Source organism: Pelodiscus sinensis, chromosome 5 (assembly GCF_052426305.1).
Source record: "Pelodiscus sinensis isolate ZL-2025 chromosome 5, ASM5242630v1, whole genome shotgun sequence".
NCBI lineage: Eukaryota > Metazoa > Chordata > Testudines > Trionychidae > Pelodiscus > Pelodiscus sinensis.
Window position 1 is genome coordinate 43,636,664 of NC_143056.1, and position 15,451 is coordinate 43,652,114.

The following is a 15,451-nucleotide window of genomic DNA, read 5'->3' on the forward strand; positions in this document are numbered from 1 at the left end:
GATCAGAAGTTTTTCTAGACATGTTCTCACTCATCCAGAAATCACTGGGTGAAATTCTATGCCCATATGTAACAGATTAGACTGAATCAGGCGTGCTAGAAATCATTTTAATAATCATGTAACTGCAACAATTCTTAGCAGTTACACGGTTATTCAATTATCCCCCAGGGGCAAGACCAGCAACTAGTGCACTCCTGGCTCCACTCCCGGCTCCACTCCCATGGAGCTTCTACTCCACACTGCAGCCTCTGTATGAGAGGCAGCAGTGCAAGGTGGGAGGGGAGCCCGTTTAAAAAAAAAAAAAAAAAAAAATCTGCTCCATATGTGGACTGGCTCCCACCTGCCACCCTGTGCTGCTGCCTCTGTATCAGAGGCAGCAGCAAGGGGTGGCAGGTGGCTCCCCTGCACACTCTTCATTTAAAACTCAGATCAGTGGACTGGGACTCGGCCAGCCCACCAGTATGAGTTTTTAATGCAGAGCACATGTGCGGAAGGGGGGGGGGGGCGCGTTGTGGTTAACTGGGACTGGTAACCAATAAGCAATCTCTTATCAGTTAACCGAGTAGCCATTAACATCCCTAGATGAAATCAGAGGTTCTCAAACTGTGGGTCAGGACCCCAAAGTGAGTCACCACCCTATTTTAATGGGGTTGCAAGGCTGGTGTTGGACTTGCTGGGGCCCAGGGCCAAAGTCCAAGTCCTTACCTCACAGGCCCATGGTTAGTTGCCCCCCTGCCCTCTCTCCAATCCAGGTTAGAACTGAAGCCTCAATTTTGCCCTGCCCCGCTCCCCACAGATTGTGTAGTAAATGTTGTTGTTAGACAGGTTTCAGAATTGCAGCGCAGTGAAGCTTAAGAACCAATGCACTAGATCATCACGGATTCCTTCTTGTCTTAAATCTTAATTCTAATCAGTTTAGCACATATTAAAAGCACTGTCCCTTGACTAAATTTAAAAACCTAATGTATTAGCTAACGTGTTCTAATGACACTTAAATTAAATCTGGACAGCGTGGCATACCCCAAGCGGTTTCACACTAGAGAAACCTTCATCTAATTTCAGGCCCCAACAGAGAACAGAAAGATCACCAATTCAATATGATTAGTGAACTTTCCTTCATAGAAGGGACACAGGACTGAAATAGTGGTCTGTTATGGATTAGGAACAGTGACAGAGCTGGCAGCTGGGCAAGACCAGAATAGCAGGGGGTACTGCATGGCAAGATAAGGTGCAGTGTTAGAGCTGTTTAAGGCTGTCAGACCTGGTGTTGCTCAGAAAACTGAAGTCTGTTTCAGTGGCCTAAGTTTCCACCCCACAAAAACTTCCTCTGAGGAAAAAAGACTCTTTTGTGTTCTGCTCTGTGTCCAGCACCTCAGCTCAGGACTCTCTGAATTCTGCCCAACACTCACTATTCCATGCATGAAAAAAGGGCTTCTTCCTCAGTTAAAGAGTTTCAAGAAGGTTCAAAAGCCTGAACAACAACAAAGGCTTCACCACTGGATCCCTCACTGTTTCCTATGCCTCCCTTCCCCTCCCCACAATTTCACATAGATGGGAACACAGAGCAATGTAGCATCAGAGCTTAAACCTACTTTCTCGGTTCTATAACCTCACTTCCAACCCTACATCACCACCTGTCAAGTCTGGCTGTACACTCGAAGCAGACACAGGGAGGTTTCTACTCAAGCACCCAGTCACCAGCTGATGCATACTATTCAGCTCCTCCTCATATCCTATGGAGCCTTCACATGTTCTCATTGTCAGTAGCTCCTCCCTATCAGGAGACTTCAGCACTACTGAATGAGTCATGCACCTCTAGGACTCCCTGAGGCCTGGCATGAGGTACATGCTGGCTTTCAGTGAGAAAGAGCAGAAGCTGCAAGAGAGCCAATGCAGGTAAATACAAGGACATGTTTTGGAGACTATCCAGGCTTTTGGAAAAACTGCAGAATTCAGGTTCAGTGTCACTGTTCCAGTGAGCATGAGGAGGACCTAAACTTCCCTCCTAAACCTGCTTCCACACATACAACAAAGTCCTCCCTCCCTGCCTCCCCCCCGCATTATATCTATATCACATCACTCCCCAGATCTCCAAGGAGCTCGGCCACATCTTGCTTCCACCCATAGACACTGAAGCTTATACACTGGAGGAAAAACCCAGTCTCCATTCACAGCCACAAATGCTGAACCCTTTTCCTTCAGTCTAAGGTTGTCCCAGCCTTAGCCAAAGTACCTATAGTCTAATCCCTTAAAAGGGGTCTCTCTCTAGGCATTTATTCCACATTAGGGAAACAAACCAAGAAGCTGGTGCTCTAAGATCCTACCCTCTATGTCAAGGCACACAATTCCAGAACAAGAGGAAAAACATTACAAGAAACTGAAAACAGCAAAGGTTGATAGTGACACCTGGAGGCCACACATAGGAGGGAGAAAAAAAATCTATTCTGATTTCCGCAATCTTAACCCCCATTACAAGACTGACGCTGCTTCTGCTCCATCCAATTGATGGGTGAGGAAGCTGATAGGAATAGGCTTATTCCTGTAATTTAGAAGTACTCCACATAACTCACAGTGGAGTTTAATCAACCGTTGAGCAGCAGCAAAGCTATGGGTCACTCTACAGGAGTGTTTCTTAAACTGTGTTCCGTGGTACAGTAGTGTGCCACAAGGCAGTTGGAGGTGTGCTGCGAAGAACAACAGTTCAAAATGGCCACCCTTAAAGGGGCAAGCGACTTTTGTTTTGGCTCAATAAAAAATCCTTGGTGTTCTTCATAAAAAAAAAAAAAAATTGTTTGGTGTTCCTCGGTATTAAAAAGTTTAAAAAACGCTGCTCTACAGGGAGTCAGGCTAGTTCCCTGACTAGGGTAACTAGGGATGTGATGCTAAAGGTAAATTTAGAAGCAATTCCACAACCATGTATCAGGTATCCTGTGACTGATGAAATTATAGGTCTACAAGAGACCTGGCCTTTGAGTAACAGCATGCAAATGTTCCACAATGCCCCATACTAGACAGACTGTCCTCTTACATTAGCTCATTCTCAAGGAGGTAGGAATGTGGGAGCAAAGAAAGAACAGTTACTTACTCTATAGTAACTGTAGTTCAAGATGGACTGTCTACACAGATTTCACTCAAGAAAAATTCTTTTTGGCCATTAGAAGTCCATTTAGTGGTCATGTCTGTGCCTTTGCAATCTCCTATCTGAGGGCACAAATGGGAGGATGGACCCAGCTGCCTTAGTTTATTTAACAATACAAAAGTTCACAGGGGTAGAGCGCCCCATCAGCAGATGAAGGTGAGTTGTGAAATCTATGTGGACAACACAAAGAGCCACAGTTGCTGTGGAAAAAGTAGCCCTTTTCAGCAGTTGCCAATGCAGATTTCCCCTCCCGGTGACTAACAAGCAGTTGTTTATTTGCTTATAGGCAGGTAGGAATACTGCTTAAATAGTGACTGCAAGACAATTCTACCAATATTAGCATTTAATCTCGGGCTCATATATGGTAATACTACTCAAACAAGCATCTTATGGTGGCCTGAGTCCTACTGGAAAGAGTGTTGATATGGCCTGGCTAACTCACAGCAAGTTCTTACATAGTCTGAGATCCACTTGGAGTAACCTCTGACTGTCAGAAAATGCAACCAATAGTGTGGATGGGTTCCCAAATTACCTAATTCTTTCCAAATAAAAAGAATGCCCTCATCTTTAGTCAGGGTTAGAGCAAGGCTTAAGAAAGAATAAAGAGGTGAATGGACTGATTTACCCAGAACTCAGACAAGACTGGGCAGAAACTTAGGATATGTCTACACTACAGTGCTATTTCAAATTAACTTAATTCAAAATAGTTAATTCAAAATAACACATCTAGACACAAAAACTATTTCGAAATAGCATTTTGCTATTTCAAAATAGCAAATCCACACTGAGTGGACCCTGAAGTTAAGGCTGGCCGGAACCAGTGCCGGCAGGGCATCAGGTTAGGACCTATTGTGTGGGGCTGCTGTCTGAGGCTAACTGAGCTCCGTGCTTAAAGGACCCTACCCCCACCCCGGACAGACAGTTCTCAGGGTTCCCCGCTTGTCTACCTCGATGAGGGACAGCAAAGCAGTCCTCTCGGAGTGCCCGGAGCGCCCGAACTTGAGACACCACAGCACTCATCCACATGGAGCCAGAGCTGCCCCTGGGCATGCCGGTGCGTCTCGTGGGGTCGTTGCCATGAGCCTGGCTGCACTTGCTGCAGGCTGCCATCCGGGGGGGGGGGTGCATCGGGGGGCTGTCAGGATCCAGGAGGCCTTGAGAGAGAGCGTCCACCCCGAGGAGCCCTCAGAGCCTCGCCGGTCCTTCCCACCGGTGGCTCATGCCCCATTCCTCCCTCATGTCCTTCCACTTGCCCCTCCCTGGCCCCCCTTCCTGATGTCAAATAAAAGACACGTATATTCAAAAATAGAAACTGGGTTTATTGAACAAAACTGGGGGGGGGGGGGGATGGACCTCTGGGAAGACTGGGAAAAGGCAGTGGGAGAGAGGTGGGGGAAACCTGGGAGGAGGGAGCTGGAAGGGGGAAGCAAGGGGAAGGGGAAGCTCAGGGGCTCACCGGACCAACCTGTCTTTCATGCTAACCTGCTCCTGGGTTCGCATGTGGCTTTTGGTGGCCAGGCTGGCAGCTATCGTGCCATAGATGGCCGCATTCCTCTGTCTAGGGCTGAGATCATGGAAGTTGGGGGCATCCCCCCAAACCTGAATAAGGTCCATGATCTTCACCCTGGATCAGGAAGGCGCCCGCCTTCTCCAGCCCGTCAGGCTCCTGGGAGCTGACAGACTGCTTCTGGGGAGTGGTGTAGGGCTGCCAGTGGCTTACTGGCTCATGTTTTGGGGCCACTGGGTCAGGGCCACTGCTGGCTCTGGGCTGGCAGGCTTGGAGCTGGCACAGGCACTGTGGCCAGGGTCTACCCCTTTAATGGCTCCAGGGCTGGGGGAGAGGAGAGAAAGTTTTCCTGGTTGTGCCCAGAGTGGCCACCAGGGCTCCCTGAGAAGGGCTGGAGACCCCCTATTTCGAATTAAGTGTCTACACAGCACTTAATTTGAAATAGCTATTTCGAATTTGGCATAACTCCTCATGGAATGAGGTTTACCAAATTCGAAATAAGTGCTCCACTATTTCGAATTTATTTCAAAATAACAGTTTGGCTGTGTAGACACTATTAAAGTTAATTTGAAATACCTGCTGTTATTTCGAATTAACTTTGTAGTGTAGACATACCCTTAGAGAGATCTAAGGAGAACCCTTTTCTTGTGAAATACTTCACATGGGGGATCTGACATAAAACGCTCAATTTCCCCATCCTTCCTATGTGAGTAACATCAGTGAAAAATCATTTTCCTAGCAGCCAGCCATTAGACAGGAAGCAGAATACTAAATACTCAGAGGGGACACATCAATCCTGCCAGTACCATATTAAGTGCCATATTAAGACAGGGGGACAGGGTTTTCAAACCACAGGGAAAAACATGCAGGAGAATCTTCATTAACTGCCACCGGAGGGTGTGAACAGAGGCGACCAATTAGGAGATATACGAAGCCCACAAACCATGCGACCCCCGCACCATTCCAGGGGAGGGCCAGGACAAAGCTCCCTCCACCTTAGGCCCTGTCCCTCCTCTGTCCCCTCTTTGCCCTTGTCTCTTCTTGCAACTGATGTGACTGTGGTGTCTGGCACCACAGTGAGGGGGCCATCCCCATATACACTCTCCGGCAGTAGTGGGGCGGGGGAGGTGGAGGGGGGGAAGGGGAAGAGAAGCAACAAGGCCCCAGCTTGCTCTGCTTCCCCCACCGCTGCCAGTGAGTGCATTGTGTGGAAGGAACTCCTACTGTGGGTACCAGGCTCTCCCGCTCATCTCCTAAGCTGCCCAGAGACTCTGGCCAGGCCGGCTCCTGCCCGGCCCCTTGCTCATTCTGCCCATGACATTGTGGACATGTGCGCCCCCTCAAACATCATCCCTGGATAGGGAAAACGTGTCCACAGATAAGGGATCAATTTACAGATATTACTACAGGTTGAACCTCTCTTAACCAGGACTCTCTGGTCTGGTAACATCCCTAGTCTGGAAGGACCACGATGTTCAGGACCAGTGAGTCCGGTGGAGGGCTAATGGCTGGTGAGGCCATGAGGCAGAGGTGCTGCTCAGCGAGGTTGTAGCCCAAGCAGGGTTGCTGCTTGGTGGCACAGCTGAACCCCAGCATGGCAGCTGCCTCGGGGGGCTGGGAGCCCAGCAGTGGGGCTGTGCACCTTGGACCCAGGAGCCGTGTGCAGAGGTGCCAGCGGCAGGGTGTGGGGAGGCAATTGGGAGGTTAGTAGCCAAGCTATGGCTGAGGGAACCAGGAGGGGGGCAGAAACAACCTTCCCTGATCTGGCCAAGTCCCTCATCTAGAACCAGTCAGGTCCCCAGAGTGCCAGACCAGGAAGGTTCAATCTGGTACAGACTGTACTTTCCATTAGCTCAGTTTGAGCCAGATTGCTTCAGGGTTAGCAGCTAGTTCAGAATAGCTAAGGACTAGTGCCAAGAAGCCCATACAGAACACTTCTTTCATTAAGCTGTATACTTATATCTGGTCAAAGATTTCCTGCTCTGGACAGAACAGTCCGAACCTGAGCAGTACAGTTTCTCTCATCAGAAGCAAGGAACACACAGTCATAGGGTACACTGGTCCTGGTAGCTTTGATGTGCCCTCCTTCTCATCTCTCCCTACCTGCCCAGATCACACGGGACCCTCTGAAATATTTAGCTCTGTTTCTGAAAGCCAGCATTCACCACTGTATCCAGAGCTAGGTCTCTCACTGAAGAGACATTTAGCTTCCTCAGTAAGTGGAGGTTGAAAGTGGAGAAAAATAACACACTCCTGTGCAGGAGCATTAAATCCTAGCACCAATGCTGTTGTCATCCTAATGAGTCAGTGAACATACTTTCACTTGCCTCAGAAGATTAATTCAGTTTCTTCCAGAAACTGATAAAACAGATGGCTGATCTCCAGTACGTCCCTCTAGAGACTGTAGAATAGACTCATAGAAGCGTAGGACTAGAAGGGATCTCATTTGGTAATAGAGTCCAGTTCCCTCTCCTGAGGCAGGACTAAGTATTATCCAAAAGTTTACTTGATATAACTTAAGGGAAGTTGGCTGTGCCAGTTAGTGACTGTCTACTGTAACGTGCCAGATGGATGTGACACACACCAGCATCAGGATACTAACTTTAAGAAAGCAGATAGAAGATAACAGGGCTCTGAATATTTTGATTAGCACCCCATACATGGCACCAGTAGGAGGCCCAACCAGTGTGTGGGGCAAGGGTGGGCAAAAATCCAGCTCATGAACCAAAGCCAGCCCACTAAACTGGTATATTTGGCCCACCACCACCCCACAGGCCAGTGGCTCCCTACCTTCTGCATCCCTGCACTCTGCTCAAAGCAGCAGGCTACAGGGACCATATGCTTTGCACACGGCATGACTCTAGACCAAGGGAGTACTTAGTGCACCGCCCCCACCTTTAGCAATCTTGCAGCTCCCACTGGCCATTGCAGCTGTCTGGGTTTTTCCACGTTCAGCATTCTCAGAAACATGTCAAGTGGACAGCTGCACCTGCAGCACAGGCAATACATCAAGTACATGGCCCCTGCAGCAGGCTACTCTGAGCAGCTTGCGGGAGCGTGGAAAACAGGAAGCCTGCCTGAGTCCCACTGAGCTGCTGGCCGGAAGCCTCCTAGGTAAGCACATCCCAGCCAGAGCTTGCCTCTGATGCTCCAGCACCTCCCACCATCCAACCCTCTGCTCCTCTCCTAAACGCCTGACCCAGGTCACAACCCAAACCTTCTGCATCCCTTGCTTCTGCACCCATACCCCCTCCCACAGCACCAAGCCCCTGCACTCCTGCCCCAGGTCAGAATCTTCTGCTGCACCTGTACCACCTCCAAGACCCTGCACCCTCTCCTCCATTAAGACCATAAAAGAGTGTGGCCCTTAACCCCTTACCAAATTCTTAGAGTGCCCCCCCTGTAGCCAGACACAAAACCCCATCTTGTTTTTCCACGAGCCCCATTTTGTTTTACCCCCCCCCAGAGAGCAAGAGAAAGGCAGTCAGCCTTTGATGCCCTGGGAACACAGGTTTGCTACCTGTCCCTGACTCTACCATAAACAGAAACCAGACAGTAAATGGGCTAGCTGATGACCCGGGGCCTCCCGTCGCCCTGATGGCTAGTACCAGTAATTGACACGCCTGCACTGTCCCAGAGAGGAATCTTCGCCCATCACATACTAGAGGTGCCCATTGTCTGCATTTTCCCAGGTGTAAATTATGCTTTGCACCCTTCGTGGGAAACTTGGCATTCAAAGCCATTTTTCCTTAATGGCCACTTGAGCCCAGGAAGAAGCCTACATGACCCAAGGGGTATAAAAGAGGTTCAGCAGCCCACCCTATTTGAGCTCCAATCATCTATACCTGCTGGCAGGTATTGATTGTCTCCCGAGGTCTGTGGGACGCCCAACCTCGCCCTACTTCTTCCCGAGGGATTGAGAGAAAGACGCTGGCCACGCCAAGTCTGGAACGCAGGGGTGAGAATATATACCTGCTATGTGTCTATTTTGCATGCATTTAATAAGAGCTCAGAGAACCAAAGGGTTTCATGGTACCTGTAAGTAACTTATTAGTGTAATTTCTGTCCTGTCCTTTGTAGTGTCTGTGTTATCTGTAACACAGTAGTAGCATTTAACAGCTAAATTTACCCTGTAACAATAAAATAGTAACTGTTTAAGCTTTAACCTGACTCCTTCAGTTGCTGTAACAGAACCAAGCACAATTTAAAAGAACTTCAGCCGGTCATAAGGGACTCACTGCCCTGACCGTCGGCTGACACCCCCCCCCCCCCCCATCAAAAGTTACTGCTCACTCCTTGTCTGGATTCATTGCTGGCATAATTCTCCTTCCTGCCTCTACCAGACATAAGTGGAGATGTACTGGACAGATGAAGCCTTTCGAAGGCAGTTGCCTGGAAGCTCATCTCACCAGGGCACTGAAGGAGAGGGACAGACCCATATATTAGAAGGTCTTCGCAGCATGGGAGTCTAAGGAAGTCTGCACCGACTTCTCCAGCATGAGAAACCTTCAGCCTCACCTCTTTCCCCCTCACTCTTGGTGCACCTGGAGAAGTAAACAGCATGTGGAACATTCCAAGATGTCCCTCTCAAAGGCACATCAGGCACTGACAGCATCCTTCACTGATCAATAATCACAAAAGGGACAGAGCTTAAACACTGGGGACTTTAGCCTCTGCCGTGATCCAAGAACCCCTAGATGTGGAAGGAACTAAGAGCAGCTAGGGGAGAAAATGAAGCTTGACATAAAATGCTAAAAATTTATTGTTGCTTTTTTAAAAGTGTATACGCATATATTGCAACTGGCAAAAGGAAACAACTAATTCTTGCTCACTAATGAGCTTAAGGAAGAAATGGAATCTGATTGCTTAAAAGAAGACAGTACCAAGGCTCCACATTGCAGCCACAGATAGCCAGAAGGAATTGAGAAGTGATTGAGTCCACTTTGCCTGGGAGTAGTAGGAAGGAAGGGTACCAGGCATGACCACAGCTGACACTAGCCAAAAAGAATCAGATCTGATCTCAAGTGCATGGAGTGCAGGTGTACCGAGAATGGAATCTGTGTGGACTATCGCTCCAAGAATTTGCTTTATCAAGGCTTTTCCCATAAGCAAATAATTAAAATCAGTGATTTCCTTTCTGCTGTTACTCAAAAGCAATCAAAGCATGAGGGGAAAATACAGCATCACTAAATACCTACAACTGAAATCTTATGGAGCTCCCTTTCTGCCAGTGCTTCTGAATAAAGAAGAAAAGGGTAAGGGTAGAGAGGAGCTCGCTTGACCCTAGAACGTCAGGTTCAACTGCCTTGAAGAAAGAGGTGTGCATCCTACCTGGCTAATCCTTCCTCGTAGAGGTAGACAACAAGTGGATCATAGGACGTCACCAGTACATAGAGGCGCACATCGAATTTGAAGTCTGGAAGATGATTAGCAAGAATCAGTGCTCGCAAATATTCCCCCAAGAACCCCCAGACTCCGCACCCACATGAGGGGGAACAGCAGACCTGAGAGTGATGGACTTATCAAATGGATAGAGTCTATCAGCTTCTGCTGACCTGAGATGTTCAGCACTTTCCCAATAGGGAAGCTCCCCAGGTTTGAGGAATCCCCTTCCCCCAAACTATAGTTCTAAGATACTGAAGAAATGTACCTATCAAAGGTGTGGCAGCCCAAATGGTTACTCAGAGTCTTGCAGAAGCAGTAAAGTAGGGGTTTAAGCAACTAGTCGAGTTACTACTTGCTCCCCCCTACCCTGCTGCCTCTATCAGAGGCAACAGTGTGGGGGAAAGCAGGAGCTAGTGATGGGAGAGATGGTTCCCCCCAGCACCATCTCCGCAGGGCGGGAAGGTCAGGTGGAGGCAGAAGCACAGCGGTACGGGACCCAGCACAAGCCAGGACTACTCAGTCCCAGCTCATGCCAGGTCTTCTACCTACCGCCGTTCCACCTCTTCAATTTAATTGTAGTAGGAGTCAGGCTACCTGCGTACCCAGCTCCTACAACATTTAAACTGCAGAGCCACAGCAGGGGTAGCTCCCGGACCCTGCCTCCCATTATTGACTAATTTTGTTATTGATACAGAATGTATCAATTACATGATTAGTCAATTACCCACTTCTTAACATCCTTACTGCAAAGACCATCCAGTCAGGAAACTCAGCAGAAGTCAATTCCTACACACTCACCATCTATGAGCAGGGGGTTGTTGATGTAGCGGGACACAAGGATATTCTCTTCCAAGGAAATCTGGTTTGGCTATAGAACAAGATGCAGTGTCAGTAAGAATGAGGAAACCACAAACCCAAAGGCTGACTTTACAAAGAGCCTTTCCATTCAAAAGCGACGAAGAGTCCTGTGGCACCTTATAGACTAACTGAAGTGTAGGAGCTTTCGTGGGCAAAGACCCACTTCAAATGCATCTGACGAAGTGGGTCTTTGCCCACGAAAGCTTATGCTCCTACACTTCAGTTAGTCTATAAGGTGCCACAGGACTCTTCGTCGCTTTTGCAGATTCAGACTAACACGGCTACCCCTCTGATACTTTCCATTCAAAAGTTATTCTGCAATGGGAAAGCCTGGCCAATCACAATGTATTTAGGGTAGTTAGATCCTGATTGCAAGCTTTACCAGTGTATTATTACATTTCCAAAGAATATGCCATTCCAGAGATCCCAAAGTGCTTTACCCATTAAACAAAATTAATACAAACACCACCAGTGTGTCCTTCTGAATTGGCCTCAATAGCTGTGCTGATTAACAACTATACTGCAATTATGCACAACAGTTTAGGGGTTGGAAGCCTTAAATGACAGTCACATTGATTTCCTACTTTTCTGATGTTAATTATATTGTCCAAACACAGAGTAAGCGGCCTTACTTTCTTCTTAGGCATCCAGGACTGGCTATTGATGGAGGCAGATCCAGGAATAGAAGGACTAAATCCTGTTTCAAGAGCTTAATTTTGAGAATCTCCAGCATATGGAAGGAACAGAGCCAAGAATGGGGGAGATGACCTCCTCACACCTTCAGTCTCAGCAGCCAGCTCCAGGGCTGTTATTCAACTACTCACCTTGCCTTGTTGAGCTCCCCTTATCCCAGGGTCAGGCAGCAGGGAAGCTGCTATACTGACAAAGGAGCTCAGGATAGAAAGCTCCATTGTAGCTCTTAAGACAAATATGCATCAAAGGTGTGGGCAATAAGATAAGCTCTCCAGCTTCACAGGCACAGGTCACTGATTGAGTAGGGAAGCTGTGCAGCAACCTCTTCAGGAGACTTTTACTCTTCAATGTCTGTAAATCCCTCTCTGCCCCTTGCCTCTAAAAATGGTTCACATTGGTTAGCAGATTCTTGTCTCAGTTTGTGAAGAAGCCAAATTTAATCTACCTCCCGGTCTTTCATTCACTTGTGTCTGGAGATTCACATTTGCCTTGGCCTAAGCAAGCAATCTTGACAAACTAAAGAGCCACAAAGAGAGCTCACATTTTTAGCGTGTCACAAAAATGGCAACCTTTTACACTCTGGATTAGAAATAGTTTGAGGATTGTTATTGTTAAAGAAACCCATTTTCCATGATCTGATTCTAGAAAACACTCCTCTGTTAAGGTCACACTTCATGAAAAGGGAAATCTTGGAGCCAAACCAGCTGACATACTGCTGGAATAGATACACAAAAGGGAAATAGATCCCAGGAGAGCCCTTTTCTGCCCACACTTGAGCATGCACTCCCTCTTCTACAAGCAAAGAGCAAAGCTGAGTGCAGCTTTGGAAAGAGTTACTTCATGTACTTGGCTAGCTGCTCCCTTATTCCTTGGGAAAGGATCCAGGGAGAGGATGGATGAGGCAGCCTGGCCCCTTCACTGCAGGGACAAAGAAGGGGATAAATGAGTAAATGTAAACAAAGTGATTCACCAACCAGCTTTGCAGTATGCCAGGAACACTGTCCTTTTGGTCCTTAAGGTTCAGAATCCCCTCAACCCTTCTTGGCTCCAGTTCAGACTTAACTGCCATTAGTGAGAAACTGATGCTCTGCTCAGCATGCAAAGAACAAGGCAAATGCTACAACCAGAACATGGCGCTCAGAGCATCAGCCCTCAGAAGAGATCTAGTACCATTAGTACCATATATCCCAGAGCCCGCTGTTTCCAGAATACAGGCCTCTCCCTGCCACTGGTGGATTTCACTTTGCTGAAAGTTATTCAGCTTCTTGGGGCCACCTAACAGCCACAAGAGAGACAACAACTCAGGGCCAGTGAAGGTAAGATGTATAACAATGAAAATGGGACCCAGCTCTCAATGTCATACAATGTGGAATCTCCACTCCAACAGCTTTCTGGAAGTCTATCCAAGGCAGCCTGCACCATTAAGCAAGCTCAGGATGCAGCTGCACAGCTACTCATACTTCATCAAAAACTGTCTTCTGATTACAGCTGCACCTGAGACTTATGTTCCAGAACATGAATCATGTAAAAACAAGATGCTTCAGGGCATGCCATCTGCTTGAAAATACTGACCACCTACCAAGTACATATTGGTGCTGAAACTGAGGCCTGCTGGTGAGATTACCATGGCACTTGTCAAAGTATGACAATAGGAGGGGATGCAACAGCATCTGGGAAGATCAGCAGTCTACTGAACACTTACGTTGTTGATCAGGTAAACACCTCGCCCTCTGGAAGAGGCCACAGGTTTCACTATCCAGGGACCCCTGTCCTTTGAGTAAGAACCTAGTAAAGAGAAAGAAGCATGAAACAGAAGTGTCTTCCAACTTTTTGCAAAGGCTGCCAGGGTACTGCCCACAGTTGTTCTTCACTTGTTTGGCTTTTCCCTATGGTGTTAAAAAGCCCCAAATGCCCTCACTAAGTCTGTTACTGCGTAAGCTGGACACTGGTGTCCCTTCTCAGTCTGGTACTTCTCCTGATGCCTCCCCCTCTGCCTAGCATGGACTACAGCAGTTCTTAAAGATGAGCCTTCTGGTGCTCAGACCCACTAGCCCTCAGGCCCTAGGATCTTTCATCTGCAGTTGATAAAGCTTAAGGGCTCAGCTTTCACTTTGAGGCTATGGATTCACTTAAGGCATGGAGTGCTACCACTCTGCACTGCTGCCTCTGTATCAGCAGCAGCACAAGGTGGCAGGGGACTCCCCGAGAGTGGGGCTAGATTGCACTGGCTGCAAGCCCTGCTCCTGGGGACTACTGAAGAGTTGAGTAACCAATAAGAATTAATGTGGTTACTCCACTATTCAATTAAACATCTAACATCCCTATTCTAGACAGTATTATTCTAGCCCCTCTTCCTTGCAATTGTATTATTCTCATCACAAGCTGAGCTTTTTCTCCCAAGGGCCCCAAGCACAAGCAGAAAACTGGATGATAAACACAATCATGCACCTCTACCTACTTGCCCCCTGGATGCTACTCAAGGGCTGGACATTGCCAGTCACTTACTGCAGAACTCCTGATATTCTGCTGGCAGGATGAAAGTCTGAGGTAAGATGTGGAATGCCTTGAACCCATGCGTGTACTGCATGCGACTAACATTCTTGTACAACCTGTCTTTCCGGGTCAGTTCATACGACCTGAAATTATAGAAGCAGCAACTGCATCTTCTCCATGAAGCATCCCTTGACAACCCACATCAGTATCCTAATGGGGAGGGTTTAGTAACTAGGGCATAGAAACTAGGGTTCTTAGTTCTATCAGAGAAACCTCAATCCCAGAATCCCCTTCTGTTCCAGTCTGGGGTCTCCTCTTAGCCTTGCTAATTCCCCTCAATCATCTGCAATACCCCATGTTAGTCCCATCATAGGCCTTCCAAGTGGGACTTAGCAGTGAACTGTAGTTTTTTCGTATCACTAAAACATCCACCAGGGACTAAAGGGATACCCTTTCAGTTGTGCCCCAAACAAAATGAGAAGCCCAGTACCTGGGTTACAAAGGCAAGTGCACTAACCTAATTAATATCTTCTTATTGCCTTATAGGGATAAGAGAGAGTGTGTGGCTCAGTCCCAATGTTATGGGATCTGTGTATCACCCACCCCACAGGTTATTTTACAGATATTGATCTTCAGTCCCCTCCAGACAGGAGTGAAGTTGTTCAGCAAAGCTCTTACCTGGGGAAATGGTTTACTTTCTGAATATCTGAGAGGGTGCGCAGCAGATATGGCTTCAGATGGGATCCTGTCCACATGAGGTTATAATCACTACTGTTGGGGTGTACCTGATTGGACAGGACAAAGCCAAGGAGCAGATGAAACCAACCATACAATCACCAGTTAACTAAACACTCAGCCCTCCAGTTTGAGGAAGCTGGGAAGTTTCCAGCCTAACAGTTCCTTTTACCCACTCGTACACTACAGTTTGGAATATTCCTACCCCAACCTATTGCAATGTTGATAGGAACTCTGCCACATCTGAATTTTTGCTACAGCGGTTATGAAAGAAATTTTCACAGGCAATTAAATCCATTTATAAAAGCATCCTGAAGTCCCTCAACAGTTTTGCCAGATTACCGTTCAACCTGTCTCAAACAAAAGAGAACTCACTCAGATACCTACTGACAGAGTGCTGATCTGGAACCTGGTAGGTGACAGAGAACAATAAGCATTAAAAAAACGGCACTACACCAAGGTTCCTGCCTGCTATCTTAGGGTTTGAAGTGAGCCTCCAAAGGAAAATCAACCTCTGTTCTTCCAGCTAAGGACTCTTCAAAGACTGGGTTTATAATGAGAACAAATAGTACTCCTGCAGGATGGCAGAATTGTGCAACGTACCCTGATTGACTGGCTGAAGATTAAAGTACCACAGTCCC

At 47.6% G+C, this 15,451-nt stretch overlaps 1 protein-coding gene across 11 annotated transcripts in view; it reads right to left on the reverse strand.

Moving 5' to 3' along the window:
- TTLL5 (tubulin tyrosine ligase like 5) overlaps nucleotides 1-15,451 on the reverse strand; it is a 276,914-nt gene that overhangs the window by 248,528 nt on the left and 12,935 nt on the right. For 9 of the 11 annotated variants that reach the window (XM_075926843.2, XM_075926842.2, XM_075926839.2 and 6 more), the window contains 5 exons: nucleotides 14,754-14,860; nucleotides 14,088-14,218; nucleotides 13,285-13,367; nucleotides 10,830-10,899; nucleotides 9,978-10,062 (listed from right to left, as the gene is read on the reverse strand). The exons of 1 other annotated variant lie outside the window; for it this stretch is intronic. In XM_075926843.2, the coding sequence (XP_075782958.1) occupies nucleotides 9,978-10,062; nucleotides 10,830-10,899; nucleotides 13,285-13,367; nucleotides 14,088-14,218; nucleotides 14,754-14,860 (476 nt within the window). Of the gene's footprint in view, nucleotides 1-9,977; nucleotides 10,063-10,829; nucleotides 10,900-13,284; nucleotides 13,368-14,087; nucleotides 14,219-14,753; nucleotides 14,861-15,451 lie in introns of those variants that run through there. One more of the 11 variants, XM_075926848.1, reaches the window with a different exon arrangement.